The 17,792-nt window shown below is 45.3% G+C and overlaps 1 protein-coding gene across 2 annotated transcripts in view; it reads right to left on the bottom strand.

Annotated features, from left to right (window-relative positions):
* LOC118189153 (uncharacterized) overlaps positions 1 to 17,792 on the bottom strand; it is a 64,325-nt gene that overhangs the window by 42,549 nt on the left and 3,984 nt on the right. For both annotated transcript variants that reach the window (XM_085817729.1, XM_085817728.1), the window contains exon 2: positions 486 to 10,991. In XM_085817729.1, coding sequence (XP_085673855.1) covers positions 486 to 10,980 — 10,495 coding nt within the window. In that variant the 5' untranslated portion in view covers positions 10,981 to 10,991. The remainder of the gene's footprint in view (positions 1 to 485; positions 10,992 to 17,792) is intronic.

A 17,792-nucleotide genomic window follows, 5' to 3' on the forward strand; every position in this document is an offset into this window, starting at 1 on the left:
TGAAACGTGAAACACTTTGCGAACCTATTGTCTGAATACAGAGGGAGTCTCATTTTGTATCAAAGAAAGAGACAACACAACCTGCTATTAAATATGATCGGATTCTATAACAGATCTGTGTGTCTTTCGACTTTTGCTATGTTTTAAAATTGATCACGTAAATTATTCTAAGTATGTATTAAAGTCTGTATTAAATCTATAAAAGCCAATAAACAAGCTTTGTATGCTTTCTGGAAATACATATAACTATTCTATCTTGTGCATACAAACGTAAACTAAAAAGGAAAATGGATAAATAAAAACACATTAGATCGCTCCAAAACTTCAGGTTGCTTGATATTACATTGAGACAAGTCTCAGTCTCTAGAATTACGAAAAAGCGATATATGACCTTTGAAATAGACACTATAATCTAATATTTATAAAATCAACACAAATTCATTGTCCTTAACAAAAAATTAAAAAAAAATTAAAAATATACTTACCGAACGCATTTCTTCGGCGCCTTTTAAGCTCGACACCTGCTCCAATACTGGCATCTAAATCGAAACCGAAGGCTACCTCCGCAGATGCCTTAACATCAAAAGACGCGGCTGCGCTGACATCGGCAGAAGCGCTGACATCTGCAGAAGCACCGACTTCGGCAGAAGCGCTGACATCTGCGGAAGCACTGACATCGGCAGAAGCGCTGACATCAACTGATGCGGACGCGCTGACATCTGCAGAAGCACTGACATCGGCTGAAGCGCTGACATCAGCGGAAGCACTGACATCGGCAGAAGCGCTAACATCAACTGATGCGGAAGCACTGACATCGGCAGAAGCACTGACATCAACTGATGCGGACGCGCTGACATCTGCAGAAGCACTGATATCGGCAGAAGCGCTAACATCAACTGATGCGGAAGCACTGACATCGGCAGAAGCGCTGACATCTGCGGAAGCACTGACATCAACTGATGCGGAGGCGCTGACATCGGCAGAAGCGCTGACGTCAACTGATGCGGAGGCGCTGACATCGGCAGAAGCACTGACGTCAGCCGATGCCGAAGCGCTGACATCGGCAGAAGCACTAACATCGACTGATGCGGAGGCGCTGACATCAACTGATGCGGAGGCGCTGACATCAGCAGAAGCACTGACGTCAGCCGATGCCGAAGCGCTGACATCGGCAGAAGCACTAACATCGACTGATGCGGAGGCGCTGACATCAACTGACGCAGACGCGCTGACATCAACTGAAGCGGACGCGCTGACATCAGCCGATGCACTAACGTCAACTGATGCGGATGCGCTGACATCGGCAGAAGCACTAACATCAACGGATGCGGAGGCACTAACATCGGCAGAAGCACTGATATCTACTTTTGCGGATGCGCTGGCATCGGCAGAAGCACTGACATCCAGTGATGCGGATGCGCTGACATCGGCAGAAGCACTAACATCTACTGATGCGGAGGCGCTGACATCAGCTGACGCAGAGGCGCTGACATCAACTGATGCGGAGGCGCTGACATCGGCAGAAGCACTGACATCAACGGATGCAGATGCGCTGACATCGGCAGAAGCACTGACTTCAACAGATGCAGATGCGCTGACATCGGCGGAAGCACTGACATCAACGGATGCAGATGCGCTGACATCCGCAGAAGCACTGACATCGGCAGAAGCACTGACATCAACGGATGCAGATGCGCTGACATCGGCAGAAGCACTGACATCAACTGATGCGGAGGCACTGACATCGGCAGATGCGGAAGCGCTGACATCGGCAGAAGCGCTGACATCAACGGATGCAGATGCGCTGACATCGGCAGAAGCACTGACTTCAACAGATGCAGATGCGCTGACATCGGCAGAAGCACTGACATCAACGGATGCAGATGCGCTGACATCCGCAGAAGCACTGACATCGGCAGAAGCACTGACATCAACGGATGCAGATGCGCTGACATCGGCAGAAGCACTGACATCAAATGATGCGGTGGCACTGACATCGGCAGATGCGGAAGCGCTGACATCGGCAGAAGCGCTCACATCAACAGATGCAGATGCGCTGACATCGGCAGAAGCACTGACATCAACGGATGCAGATGCGGTGATATCGGCAGAAGCACTGACATCAACGGATGCAGATGCGCTAACATCGGCAGAAACACTGACATCAACTGATGCGGAGGCACTGACATCGGCAGATGCGGAAGCGCTGACATCAACGGATGCAGATGCGCTGACATCGGCAGAAGCACTAACTTCAACAGATGCAGATGCGCTGACATCGGCAGAAGCACTGACATCAACGGATGCAGATGCGCTGACATCCGCAGAAGCACTGACATCGGCAGAAGCACTGACATCAACGGATGCGGATGCGCTGACATCGGCAGAAGCACTGACATCAACTGATGCGGAGGCACTGACATCGGCAGATGCGGAAGCGCTGACATCAACAGATGCCGATGCGCTGACATCGGCAGAAGCACTGACATCAACGGATGCAGATGCGCTGACATCGGCAGAAGCACTGACATCAACTGATGCGGAGGCACGGACATCGGCAGATGCGGAAGCGCTGACATCGGCAGAAGCGCTGACATCAACGGAAGCAGATGCGCTGATATCGGCAGAAGCACTGACTTCAACAGATGCAGATGCGCTGACATCGGCAGAAGCACTGACATCAACGGATGCAGATGCGCTGACATCCGCAGAAGCACTGACATCGGCAGAAGCACTGACATCAACGGATGCAGATGCGCTGACATCGGCAGAAGCACTGACATCAAATGATGCGGTGGCACTGACATCAACAGATGCGGAAGCGCTGACATCGGCAGAAGCGCTCACATCAACAGATGCAGATGCGCTGACATCCGCAGAAGCACTGACATCAACGGATGCAGATGCGCTGACATCGGCAGAAGCACTGACATCAACGGATGCAGATGCGCTAACATCGGCAGAAGCACTGACATCAACTGATGCGTAGGCACTGACATCGGCAGATGCGGAAGCGCTGACATCAACGGATGCAGATGCGCTGACATCGGCAGAAGCACTGACATCAACGGATGCAGATGCGCTGACATCCGCAGAAGCACTGACATCGGCAGAAGCACTGACATCAACGGATGCGGATGCGCTGACATCGGCAGAAGCACTGACATCAACTGATGCGGAGGCACTGACATCGGCAGATGCGGAAGCGCTGACATCAACAGATGCCGATGCGCTGATATCGGCAGAAGCACTGACATCAACGGATGCAGATGCGCTGACATCGGCAGAAGCACTGACATCAACTGATGCGGAGGCACCTACATCGGCAGATGCGGAAGCGCTGACATCGGCAGAAGCGCTGACATCAACGGAAGCAGATGCGCTGATATCGGCAGAAGCACTGACTTCAACAGATGCAGATGCGCTGACATCGGCAGAAGCACTGACATCAACGGATGCAGATGCGCTGACATGCGCAGAAGCACTGACATCGGCAGAAGCACTGACATCAACGGATGCAGATGCGCTGACATCGGCAGAAGCACTGACATCAAATGATGCGGTGGCACTGACATCAACAGATGCGGAAGCGCTGACATCGGCAGAAGCGCTCACATCAACAGATGCAGATGCGCTGACATCCGCAGAAGCACTGACATCAACGGATGCAGATGCGCTGACATCGGCAGAAGCACTGACATCAACGGATGCAGATGCGCTAACATCGGCAGAAGCACTGACATCAACTGATGCGTAGGCACTGACATCGGCAGATGCGGAAGCGCTGACATCAACGGATGCAGATGCGCTGACATCGGCAGAAGCACTGACTTCAACAGATGCAGATGCGCTGACATCGGCAGAAGCACTGACATCAACGGATGCAGATGCGCTGACATCCGCAGAAGCACTGACATCGGCAGAAGCACTGACATCAACGGATGCAGATGCGCTGACATCCGCAGAAGCACTGACATCGGCAGAAGCACTGACATCAACTGATGCGGAGGCACTGACATCGGCAGATGCGGAAGCGCTGACATCAACAGATGCCGATGCGCTGACATCGGCAGAAGCACTGACATCAACGGATGCAGATGCTCTGACATCGGCAGAAGCACTGACATCAACTGATGCGGAGGCGCTGACATCGGCGGATGCACTGACATCAACGGATGCGGAGGCGCTGACATCGGCAGAAGCACTGACATCGGCAGAAGCGCTGACATCAATAGATGCAGATGCGCTGACATCGGCAGAAGCACTGGCATCAACAGACGCAGATGCGCTGACATCGGCAGAAGCACTGACATCAACGGACGCAGAGGCGCTGACATCCGCAGAAGCACTGACATCGGGAGAAGCACTGACATCAAGGGATGCAGATGCGCTGACATCGGCAGAAGCACTGACATCAACTGATGCGGAGGCGCTGACATCAGCAGAAGCACTGACATCAACGGATGCGGAGGCGCTGACATCGGCAGAAGCACTGACATCAACGGATGCAGATGCGCTGACATCGGCAGAAGCACTGACATCAACTGATGCGGAGGCGCTGACATCGGCGGATGCACTGACATCAACGGATGCGGAGGCGCTGACATCGGCAGAAGCACTGACATCAACTGATGCGGAGGCACTGACATCGGCAGATGCGGAAGCGCTGACATCGGCAGAAGCGCTGACATCAATAGATGCAGATGCGCTGACATCGGCAGAAGCACTGACATCAACTGATGCTGAGGCGCTGACATCGGCAGAAGCACTGACACCAACGGATGCAGATGCGCTGACATCAGCAGAAGCACTCACATCTGCAGATGCAGAGGCGCTGACATCGGCAGAAGCACTGATATCAACTGATGCGGAGGCGCTGGCACTGATACCAACTGATGCGGATGCACTGATATCGGCAGAAGCACTGGCATCAAGTGATGCGGATGCGCTGATATCTGCAGAAGCACTGGCATCAAGTGAGGCGGATGCACTGATATCGGCAGAAGCACTGGCATCAAGTGATGCGGATGCGCTGATATCGGCAGAAGCACTGACATCAAGCGATGCGGATGCACTGATATCGGCAGTAGCACTGGCATCAACTGAGGCAGATGCACTGATATCGGCAGAAGCACTCACGTCAAGCGATGCGGATGCACTGATATCGGCAGAAGCACTGACATCAAGCGATGCGGATGCACTGATATCGGCAGAAGCACTGGCATCAAGAGATGCGGATGCGCTGATATCGGCAGAAGCACTGGCATCAAGCGATACGGATGCACTGATATCGGCAGAAGCACTGGCATCAACTGAGGCGGATGCACTGATATCGGCAGAAGCACTGGCATCAACTGACGCGGATGCACTGATATCGGCAGAAGCACTGGCATCAACTGAGGCAGATGCACTGATATCGGCAGAAGCACTGGCATCAAGTGATGCGGATGCGCTGATATCGGCAGAAGCACTGACATCAACCGACGCGGACGCACTGATATCGGCAGAAGCACTGGCATCAACTGAGGCAGATGCACTGATATCGGCAGAAGCACTCACGTCAAGGGATGCGGATGCACTGATATCGGCAGAAGCACTGGCATCAAGTGAGGCGGATGCACTGATATCGGCAGAAGCACTGGCATCAAGTGAAGCGGATGCACTGATATCTGCAGAAGCACTGGCATCAACTGAGGCAGATGCACTGATATCGGCAGAAGCACTCACGTCAAGGGATGCGGATGCACTGATATCGGCAGAAGCACTGGCATCAAGTGAGGCGGATGCACTGATATCGGCAGAGGCACTGGCATCAAGTGACGCAGATGCACTGATATCGGCAGAAGCACTCACGTCAAGGGATGCGGAAGCACTGATATCGGCAGATGCACTGGCATCAAGTGAGGCGGATGCACTGATATCGGCAGAAGCACTGGCATCAAATGAGGCAGATGCACTGATATCGGCAGAAGCACTGGCATCAAGTGACGCGGATGCACTGATATCGGCAGAAGCACTCACGTCAAGGGATGCGGATGCACTGATATCGGCAGAAGCACTGGCATCAAGTGAGGCGGATGCACTGATATGGGCAGAAGCACTGGCATCAACTGAGGCAGATGCACTGATATCTGCAGAAGCACTCACGTCAAGGGATGCGGATGCACTGATATCGGCAGAAGCACTGGCATCAAGTGAGGCGGATGCACTGATATCGGCAGAAGCACTGGCATCAAGTGACGCGGATGCACTGATATCGGCAGAAGCACTCACGTCAAGGGATGCGGATGCACTGATATCGGCAGAAGCACTGGCATCAAGTGAGGCGGATGCACTGATATCGGCAGAAGCACTCACGTCAAGGGATGCGGATGCACTGATATCGGCAGAAGCACTGGCATCAAGTGAGGCGGATGCACTGATATCGGCAGAAGCACTGGCTTCAAGTGACGCGGATGCACTGATATCGGCAGAAGCACTCACGTCAAGGGATGCGGATGCACTGATATCGGCAGAAGCACTGGCATGAAGTGAGGCGGATGCACTGATATCGGCAGAAGCACTGGCATCAAGTGAGGCGGATGCACTGATATCGGCAGAAGCACTGGCATCAAGCGATGCGGATGCGCTGATATCGGCAGAAGCACTGGCATCAAGCGATGCGGATGCACTGATATCGGCAGAAGCACTGGCATCAAGCGATGCGGATGCGCTGATATCGGCAGAAGCACTAGCATCAAGTGAGACGGATGCACTGATATCGGCAGAAGCACTGACATCAAGCGATGCGGATGCACTGATATCGGGAGAAGCACTGGCATCAAATGAAGCAGATGCACTGATATCGGCAGAAGCACTCACGTCAAGGGATGCGGATGCACTGATATCGGCAGAAGCACTGGCATCAAGTGAGGCGGATGCACTGATATCGGCAGAAGCACTGGCATCAAGTGACGCGGATGCACTGATTTCTGCAGAAGCACTAGCATCAAGTGAGGCGGATACACTGATATCGGCTGAAGCACTGGCATCAACTGACGCGGATGCACTGATATCGGCAGAAGCACTCACGTCAAGGGATGCGGATGCACTGATATCGGCAGAAGCACTGGCATCAAGTGAGGCGGACGCACTGATATCGGCAGAAGCGCTGACATCCAGCGATGCGGATGCACTGATATCGGCAGAAGCACTAGCATCAATTGAGGCGGATGCACTGATATCGGCAGAAGCACTGGCATCAAGTGATGCGGATGCGCTAATATCGGCAGAAGCACTGACATCAAGGTATGCGGATGCACTAATATCGGCAGAAGCACTAACACCAAGCGACGCGGATGCACTGATATCGGCAGAAGCACTGGCATCAACTGACGCGGATGCACTGATATCGGCAGAAGCACTCACGTCAAGGGATGCGGATGCGCTGATATCGGCAGAAGCACTGACATCAAGCGATGCGGATGCACTGATATCGGCAGAAGCACTGGCATCAACAGAGGCAGATGCACTCATATCGGCAGAAGCACTGGCATCAAGTGATGCGGATGCGCTGATATCGGCAGAAGCACTAGCATCAAGTGAGGCGGATGCACTGATATCGGCAGAAGCACTGGCATCAAGTGATGCGGATGCGCTGGTATCGGCAGAAGCACTGGCATCAACTGACGCAGATGCACTGATATCGGCAGAAGCACTCACGTCAAGGGATGCAGATGCACTGATATCGGCAGAAGCACTGGCATCAAGTGAGGCGGATGCACTGATATCGGCAGAAGCACTAGCATCAAGTGAGGCGGATGCACTGATATCGGCAGAAGCACTGGCATCAACTGACGCGGATGCACTGATATCGGCAGATGCACTGGCATCAACTGAAGCAGATGCACTGATATCGGCAGAAGCACTGGCATCAAGTGATGCGGATGCGCTGATATCGGCAGAAGCACTGACATCAAGCGATGCGGATGCACTGATATCGGCAGAAGCAGTGGCATCAACTGAGGCAGATGCACTGATATCGGCAGAAGCACTCACGTCAAGGGATGCTGATGCACTGATATCGGCAGAAGCACTGGCATCAAGTGATGCGGATGCGCTAATATCGGTAGAAGCACTGACATCAAGGGATGCGGATGCACTAATATCGGCAGAAGCACTAACATCAAGGGACGCGGATGCACTGATATCGGCAGAAGCACTGGCATCAACTGACGCGGATGCACTGATATCGGCAGAAGCACTCACGTCAAGGGATGGGGATGCGCTGATATCGGCAGAAGCACTGACATCAAGTGATGCGGATGCACTGATATCGGCAGAAGCACTGGCATCAACAGAGGCAGATGCACTGATATCGGCAGAAGCACTGGCATCAAGTGATGCGGATGCGCTGATATCGGCATAAGCACTGACATCAAGCGATGCAGATGCACTGATATCGGCAGAAGCACTAGCATCAAGTGAGGCGGATGCACTTATATCGGCAGAAGCACTGGTATCAAGTGATGCGGATGCGCTGATATCGGCAGAAGCACTGACATCAAGCGATGCGGATGCACTGAAATCGGCAGAAGCACTGGCATCAACTGAGGCAGATGCACTGATATCGGCAGAAGCACTCACGTCAAGTGATGCGGTTGCACTGATATCGGCAGAAGCACTGGCATCAAGTGAGGCGGATGCACTGATATCGGCAGAAGCACTAACATCAAGTGAGGCGGATGCACTGATATCGGCAGAAGCACTGGCATCAACTGACGCGGATGCACTGATATCGGCAGATGCACTGGCATCAACTGAGGCAGATGCACTGATATCGGCAGAAGCACTGGCATCAAGGGATGCGGATGCGCTAATATCGGTAGAAGCACTGACATCAAGGGATGCGGATGCACTTATATCGGCAGAAGCACTAACATCAAGCGACGCGGATGCACTGATATCGGCAGAAGCACTGGCATCAACTGACGCGGATGCACTGATATCGGCTGAAGCACTCACGTCAAGGGATGCGGATGCGCTGATATCGGCAGAAGCACTGACATCAAGTGATGCGGATGCACTGATATCGGCAGAAGCACTGGCATCAACAGAGGCAGATGCACTGATATCGGCAGAAGCACTGGCATCAAGTGATGCGGATGCGCTGATATCGGCAGAAGCACTGACATCAAGCGATGCAGATGCACTGATATCGGCAGAAGCACTAGCATCAAGTGAGGCGGATGCACTTATATCGGCAGAAGTACTGGTATCAAGTGATGCGGATGCGCTGATATCGGCAGAAGCACTGACATCAAGCGATGCGGATGCACTGAAATCGGCAGAAGCACTGGCATCAACTGAGGCAGATGCACTGATATCGGCAGAAGCACTCACGTCAAGTGATGCGGTTGCACTGATATCGGCCGAAGCACTGGCATCAAGTGAAGCCGATGCACTGATATCGGCTGAAGCACTAGCATCAAGTGAGGCGGATGCGCTGATATCGGCAGAAGCACTCACGTCAAGGGATGCGGATGTACTGATATCGGCAGAAACACTGGCATCAAGTGAGGCGGATGCACTGATATCGGCCGAAGCACTGGCATCAAGGGAGGCGGAAGTACTGATATCGGCCGAAGCACTGGCATCAAGTGAGGCGGATGCGCTGATATCGGCAGAAGCACTGGCATGAAGTGACGCGGATGCACTGGATGAGATATCAGCGCTAGCCGAAGTAGACAAATCAGCACTAAAGGAAGCAGAGGTACTTGCTGATATAGACACAGAGGCTGACAAGTCAGCACTAGCAGAAGCAGATGCTGAGAAATCAGCACTGGCGGAAGCAGAGATATCTGCACTAGCTGAAGCAGAGGCTGAGAAGTCAGTGCTGGCTGATGCAGAGAAATCTGCACTAGCGGATTCTGAGGCTGACACTTTACCGCTAGCCGAAGCAGACGCTGAGAAATCGGCACTTGCGGAAGCAGACGCTGAGAAATCAGCACTGGCAGAAATAGAGAAATCTGCACTAGCTGAAGCAGAGGCTGAGAAGTCAGCCTTCGCGGATTCAGAGAAATCTGCGCTAGTGGATTCTGAGGCTGACAAGTCAGCGCTAGCCGAAGCGGACGTTGAGAATTCAGCACTGGCGGAAGCAGAGATATCTGCACTAGTTGAAGCAGAGGCTGATATATCAGCGCTCGCGGATGCAGAGAAATCTGCACTAGCGGATTCTGAAGCTGAGATGTCAGCGCTAGCCGATGTGGAGAAATCAGTGCTAAACGACGCAGAGGCACTAGCTGACGTGGAAGCAGAGGCTGAGTCGTCAGCGCTAGCCGATGTAGAAATGTCTGCACTGGCAGATACATCAGCGCTCAATGAAGCTGAAAAATCAGCACTCGCAGAGATGTCAGTGCTTTCGGAGGCAGATAAATCTGCGTTCGTAGAAAGATCTGTCGACGCAGATATATCAGCACTTGCAGAGATATCAGTGGTAGCAGAAAACGCAACAGAAGCAGATGCAGAAATGTCAGCACTGGCTGATTCGGATACTTCGATACTGGCAGATGTTTCTTCTGATTGGTCTTCTTCAATATTCGTTGTAATCCATGATAAATCTTCTGATTCAAAAATATCACCATTTTCGTTTACATTTGTGTCTTCTAAGAATTCACTAAATTCTCCGTCGTTTTCTGAAAGGTTAAGGTCGAATATATCGGTTAGTTCGTCGTCATTCGTTTGGGAGGTTTTTACTAATTTTGACTTTCCTATTCTGTTTTCATCTCCTAGCTGTAGACTACTAATACCAAACTCATCAATATCAATGTCATTTATTTCAAATGTTCCAAAATCTTCGGTAAGACCGTCCAATGGGCCTTGTTCAAATAAGTTGAATCCAGGGAAATCATTTTGTGGTGCGGCAACTGGAAGTGCCCATACTTCAGAAACTAGGAGCCCATATATGATGGTCACCACTATCAGTTTCAAACTTTCTTTCATACTCGACAGCTCTGTGTATGAAAAAAAGTAATATTTAAAAAATAATTTCGAAAATTTTATGAATTATGTTGTTCAAAATTCAATACACTATGCCAGATTTAATTAACTTCAAAAATAATATATCGCTAAAACTGGAAAACTAAATCTTAATTGGAATTATTTTTACTTTAGATAAACTCTCTTTCAGTATTCTATAATACTTTTAATAAATGTACGTTAATTTTCAATACCAATTCTCAAATAAATTCGTATTTCATATAGGCGAATTTCACTTTCTACGAATCTTTGTTTGTGGTTTTCTGGAGACATAAGGTTAATTTGAATGTGGAAATGTAAAAAATGTGCAATGCTCTCGCTGAACTCGAACCTGCACATCTCGAATACGCTCTTAGTATGCTACCATTACACAACGAAGCCATGCTGGACGGAGGGTGAAAATATGTCATATATTCCCCCTTTTCAAAAAAACGACCGGAAATTAGGGGACTCAATCTCCAAATCCTGGTGGTGACGAGTTATTGTATACCATGTTTTAGTTCAGACGTTACAACAGATTTTCTCTATTTTCTTTCATCGAAAGGTTCTAAGATGATTCTACAGCGGCGCCCGAACTAAAAGGTGATGGACAACCAGTCATCACCACCAGGATTTAACGATTGGATTCCTTAACCCATATCATACCAAGTATTGAATAAATTAATACGTTTTTATAAATTCTTAAATATGTGTTTCTTTAAGTCTATGTCTACATATAAAATCAAAAAAAAAAAAAAAAAACTTAAATGTTTCAGATTTTAAATTACGTCCAAAGGGGCGTTTTTTTAACGTTTTGAGTGTTACCTTTATTTATTAAATATCATGTTCTTTGCACTTAAACCATAAAATTCAGTTCAAGAGCAATATCGCAAAATAATGTTAAATTAAGCATATATTTAGAATTTCCGATATACACAGTCTCGCGAGCTGGAGATAAAAGTATTTTTTTTTCTATATAACGTTGCCATTTCTCGCTTTTAAAGCATTGAGTTTGTAAATCAAAAATTCGTTAAAGTTTTACAAAATATAAAATCTATAATAAAACAAATTCCAAATTTGGGATTTCAGATGCCCATATTCGCAGTAGGATTTCGTCATTCAAAATTCGATGGCTTTATGTACCATTGTTTTATCACAATGCGAGAAATAGACAATCATTTATGCAGATTTTTCATTATTTAATTTCTTCAAATATAATGCAGGACTCTAACATTTTGTGGCAACAGTTTGAAAAGTGAACCGACGTTTATGAGTCCGACGCAAAATCGCAAAACGAAAACAATAGTCCTTCAGGGACAAAGCCCCTTTGGACTAAAAAAAAACTTACCAAATTTTTATTAGTTTGATCAATACAGCCTGACCTAAAAATAGGACAACGGTGCAATCCACTGCTAATGATTTTTACTTAGGTGGAATGGCAGGAAGCGTCTTAAGCATAGTCGTACGTTACATTTTTTACCGATAGTTCTTGGTTTGGCTGTGAAAGTTTTAGCTGGCATCTTCTTTGTCTATTTTATGGTATTTTTACGGTATTTTTACGGTTTTTTATGGTATTTTATTATTATATGTTCATTTTGAAGCTTTAGAAAATCTTCATTAACTTGTTGAACATCCAGTTTTCTGCAAGATGGTTTTCTTGGAATAGTCCAAAATTATATGTCTTCGAAAATTAAGCAGGCTCAGACTATCGTCACTAAATAACTGATTGAACTTCCATGAAGCAACAAATCTTATTTCAAACGACTTAGCTAATGAAGGACAATACCCTTTCTTTCCTTGAATGGAAGTAATATAAGCTGCTGCATGATTATCAAATAGAACAACTCCGTTTTCATATTTTATTGTAGGATGAAATTCACATTGGTATCTTTACCTGTTTTCTGCCACTTTTAACTCTCCTTCCTATGGCTGATACATTTTTTGTTTCTTCGAAGTTGGACATTATTGAAATGACACGACCGTCATTCCATCGAACTGCTGCAACTTTATTTTTTTAATCAAAGCTGCTATCTGATGCGCGCGCCCCGTTCGCATATAAGCATTCTGTACCGCACCACGCGCATTGGGAAAAGTCAGTACTTGTGATTGGACATACTTTCAGATGACATCATTTTACTTTGGCGTAATGACGTATAGGCGGGATTCTTACGGTTTTGTTTTCGTTGAATGGCGCGCATGAGTGACACGGAAGCATGAAAATTATCGTTTGTTTTCCTTGAAACGAAAACGTTTAGCTGCTGCGTTCTGCAAATAGCTTCCTGTTTTATGGAATAATAAAATTATAAAATCTTTCTAAGATGCTGTTAATATCAGAAGCAATCTTAAGCGCTTGGATTATATAAATAGCTGAGTTCATGAATTTAGTACAAAAACCAAAACACAACGATCTCGATCCAACTGTAACGGTATTTTGTGCTAATAAGTATATTATTATTATTGCAATTTTGTTGCAAATTGTTTCTTTCACACTGCAGAAAATATTTCCTTCGCAAATAGTATTATGCTACTACCATCTTAATGTCCATGTTAATGTCCATAAAGTAATATTGTTCAATTTAAAATACGCTATTTTTCTGTTAAAAATCTATATTAGTCAAACTTCAAAAATAAATTTTACTTTTCCAAACTGATTATAAATATTGTGAATTTACTGTATACTATGTTAGCTCGCAACGTCGTTTTTGCTATTTCCGAAAACTGACTTGTCTCATACTTTTGCGGATTGCATCAGCAGAGAGTGGATATATAATGAGCATGAAATAATGGATTAATAATCACAACACCATTAATATGAACCGTTTTAAATTAAGAATACATTTCTTAAAAATATCTGTACACATTAACGGAGTTAGCACAAGAAAAATTATACTTTTTCTCTCTAGGAAAAAAAAATCACTACCTTTCTTTATATTAAATTCACCTCACTACAGTGTTGCAAGAAGTGTAATCTCATTGCAACAGAAAAACAACGCACGTAATATTCTTTTCGGTGCTGTTATCAAAATGTAAACAAATAGTATAGAGGTGTACCTTGAGCTTGAGCAAAGTTAAGGCGTTCCTAAGCGTAAAGGAAATGATGTCCCGTATGTGGGTGGCGCAGTACAGAATGCTTATATGCGCACCGTTCCATTTTTGACATTGTTTTAGACGGTATAAGTGGGCATTTAGACATTATGTGTTCTCTAACAGTACCTGCAGCGAATAGGTTTTTATTTCCAAGAACGCATCATAATTCATTGGAAGTAAAAATGTTATCCATATAAATCTTATGTATCTCAGAGTTTGTAATTATTCACAGCAAATTATAGACAACTTATAAGGTATTTCTCCCGCCTTCTTAGCATGCCTTCGTAGTGTAGTGGTGAGCACGCTGGGCGCGTATTCCAGAAGTCTGTGGTTCGATTCCTGACGAAGGCGTTGCTCATTTTTCAAGTCTCCTGCTTTCAAAAAATACTTAATGTCTCTACAGTTGCGCCCGAACTAAAAGAGTGGTGGATGATGATTCTGCAGACCCAGGATTTGGCGACTAGGTTCCCTAAATACACCAGTCGCCCTTTATATATAAATATATATAAAGTCGCCCTTTATATATAATTTAAATACACCAGTCGCCAGTTCTTAGTATATCTTCGTAATGTGGTGGTCTGCACGTTGGGTGCGTATTCCAGAAGCCCGTGGTTCAATTCCCGGTGAGGGCGTTGCTCAATTTTCATGATTCCTGCTTCGAAATAACCTAATGCCTCTACATTGGCACCCAGATTAAAAGGGTGGTGGATGATGATTCTTCAACCCCCTGTATTTGGCGACTAGGTCCCCTAATCCCCAATCACCCTTTAAAAGGGGAGTATATAAGGTATTTCTCCCGCCTTCTGAGCATGCCTTTGTAGTGTAGTGGTCACCACGCTGGGCGCGTATTCCAGAGGTCCGGGGTTCGATTCCCGGCGAAGGCGTTGCTCATTTTTCATCTCTCTTGCTTCGAAATAACCTAATGTCTCTACAAACTGTGTGAAATAATAAGGAATATATAATGAGGAATATAATTTGCTTCCTACTTCTACTTCTCACTTACTGATTTTCTTAGCTGGTTTCTTCTTTTGTGTATTTGGCTTTTTGTTCTTCATCAAAATTCAAGCACTTAAAAACGAGAGAAATCCAGTCGATTCTGGTCAATTTTAGAATACAAACTGACTTGATGCGTCAATATTTAAAGCATTTACTCAACCCTCTTCCCCAGATTTTTCATACCTGTCCCTCACGTGATGTGCAGCCGCCAGCTAACCTAAAGAGCATGGATTAGTTGTAGAATAGGAATGTTCGGAACGTAACATAGAAAGAAAGGATTATGTCCATTGCCAAACTGATGGGGATTTACCGTCGTCCTATTTTTAGAAAAGCTAAAAATGCAAGGAAAATTTATCTTTTAGGTATAATTTTTTGATAATGTTTTTTACTGGTATAAAAGTATGGAACATTATCTCAGTAAATTTATATGCATATTTTTCTTGGGGCTCAAAATTTTAATAACTGTTGCTTATGAAAACATAAGCAAAAATATCTGCTAAAATCCCCATTTTAAAAAATTAATAAAATTAGCTAAATTAATTCTAACTTACGATAAAAACAAATATATAGTTAAATGACTCTCGAACAATAAATCATCTTTAATTTGAATTAAATTATTTCAAAGATTTTATAGAAAGACCATTTATATGTGCCATCCTATCTTTAGTACGATGAGGAAATATGGGTTAATCCTCAGTCGCCCTTTAAAAGGGGAGCATATAAAGTGTTTTCTCCCTCCTTCTAGCATGCCTTCGTGGTGTCGTAAGTTACATTTTAATTTTATAACAGTTATTTTATGATACTTTCCTATCGTTTCTAGCTTCAGATTACAATTCCTTATCAGAATGAGTTTTTAGAATCGCGTTCAATGCAAATGAGAGGTAAAAGTTCCACTGATGTCAAGAGCGAGAGTTAGGATTCCTGAATAAAGTTCCACTGATGTCAATACAGAGAGTTAAGGATTCCTGAATAGCGCGCATTTGCCTTTTAGCTATGTCTCTCTAACTGTCACTACGCTCGGCCGTATTAAGTTATAGCCCTTTGATAGCTTCGTAGGCGAATTTACTATTATGGGCCAACTAGTCTAGAATTATGTTAGCTTCGGCTAAATCTCTTTAGTCAGTCATTAGTTAGTTCTCATTTCTTACATTTTGTGTTTAAGCCTAAGTGGAGGCTTTTCTGTACGCCCTGAGAAAGGGACCAACTGTGAAACCTATATTTAGAGTAAATAAAGGGTAATTAACCCTTTTTGAGTTCACTTTTGTCTTCTTGGACCTAAGCGATTATTCCCTTATAGTGCACTAGGTTCCTCTACACTTAGTTTAGTAGAATAAAAGGGAGGATCACTACAGTGGAATGGTAGCACACTTGGCGCGTATTCGAGAGGTCCGAATCCCGGCGAAAGCATTTCATATTTTTCATGTTTCCTGCTTAAAAAGAACCTAATGGGTCTACTGTCTTATTAAATTATCATTCTTTTAATTTGCCAATATTTTTACTTGCTTGAACGATGTAAACGAAGTACTGTAATCGCGAAATATTTTCGGGTACCACATTTCAACGGAAATATACGTTTTGACTATTTGTGAATCCACCTGGACGATTTTTTTTTTTTTTTTTTTTTTTTTTTTTTTTTTTTTTTTTTTTAGCGGGACGTCTGTAAGCACGGACAGACTAAAGGATTCGTTTTTCCAAAGCGGATGGCAACATTGATATTCAAAACGGACTCTTTTGGCCTTTATTTTCGCAATTGTTGGTCGTAGTCGTAATTTCCAATTACAGAGAGGTTTTAATGACAAAAATATTCATATTTAGGCAATATGAAATTTAAAAAGATTTAAATTTTGGCAAATAAGGATTCATTTTGTTGTTATAAAAAGAATACTTAGTAGGCCGTATAAGGAAATCACGTTGTGTCCGAATCAGACTTTTTTTTCAACGTGTCGAAACTACTATCTTTCAGCCTTAGTTCGGTATTTTCTTATCCACGAGATTCGCAATATACAATGTAATATGTAGTCTAGTATGTACTGGTTAATCAGAAACATAACATGCAATAGTTAGTTCTTATTTCTTACATTACAAAAGTCCAACTGTAACTATTACAAAAGTCCAACTGTAACTATTACAAAAGTCCAACTGTAACTATTACAAAAGTCAAACTGTAACAACGCAGATGCCACCTGTATAATTGCAATATGTATAAAATGGTGCAGATGACAACTTAATGCGTACCCTGTGTAAAATGTTTATCCTGTATAATGTTTCACCTGTGCGAAACTAACTTTCCTGTGTATAACTTAATACTTTTAATCAGTAAATATTTAACTATTTAGATACAATACATAAGCAAATGATTTAATTAGTAGTATAATAAGTTGTATCTCACTTATGTTGTATACAATTGTTTTGTGTATGAGGATAATGTAATGCGTCATATATTTAACCGGATCAAGGTACTAATGTAGGGTAGATATGTATATAATCCATAATCTATAATGTATAATCAGGATATGTATTATCAAATGCAAGTGTTTAATTGTAATCAGTCACATAATGTAAACGGTCTTTGCCAAAGCAAGGCACGACGTGCCAATTTAATGTATAATGTAATTGCCAATATATAGGCAACTCTAGATAAAGGTGGACGTGGTGCTGTACTGATTAACCTAAATGGTAAAGGGACAGTGTCCACGTCCTCCGTCGCTTATCGC

Source organism: Stegodyphus dumicola, chromosome 5, assembly GCF_044657685.1.
Source record: "Stegodyphus dumicola isolate Sdum_Otavi_A_Nest chromosome 5, ASM4465768v1".
Classification (NCBI taxonomy): domain Eukaryota; kingdom Metazoa; phylum Arthropoda; class Arachnida; order Araneae; family Eresidae; genus Stegodyphus; species Stegodyphus dumicola.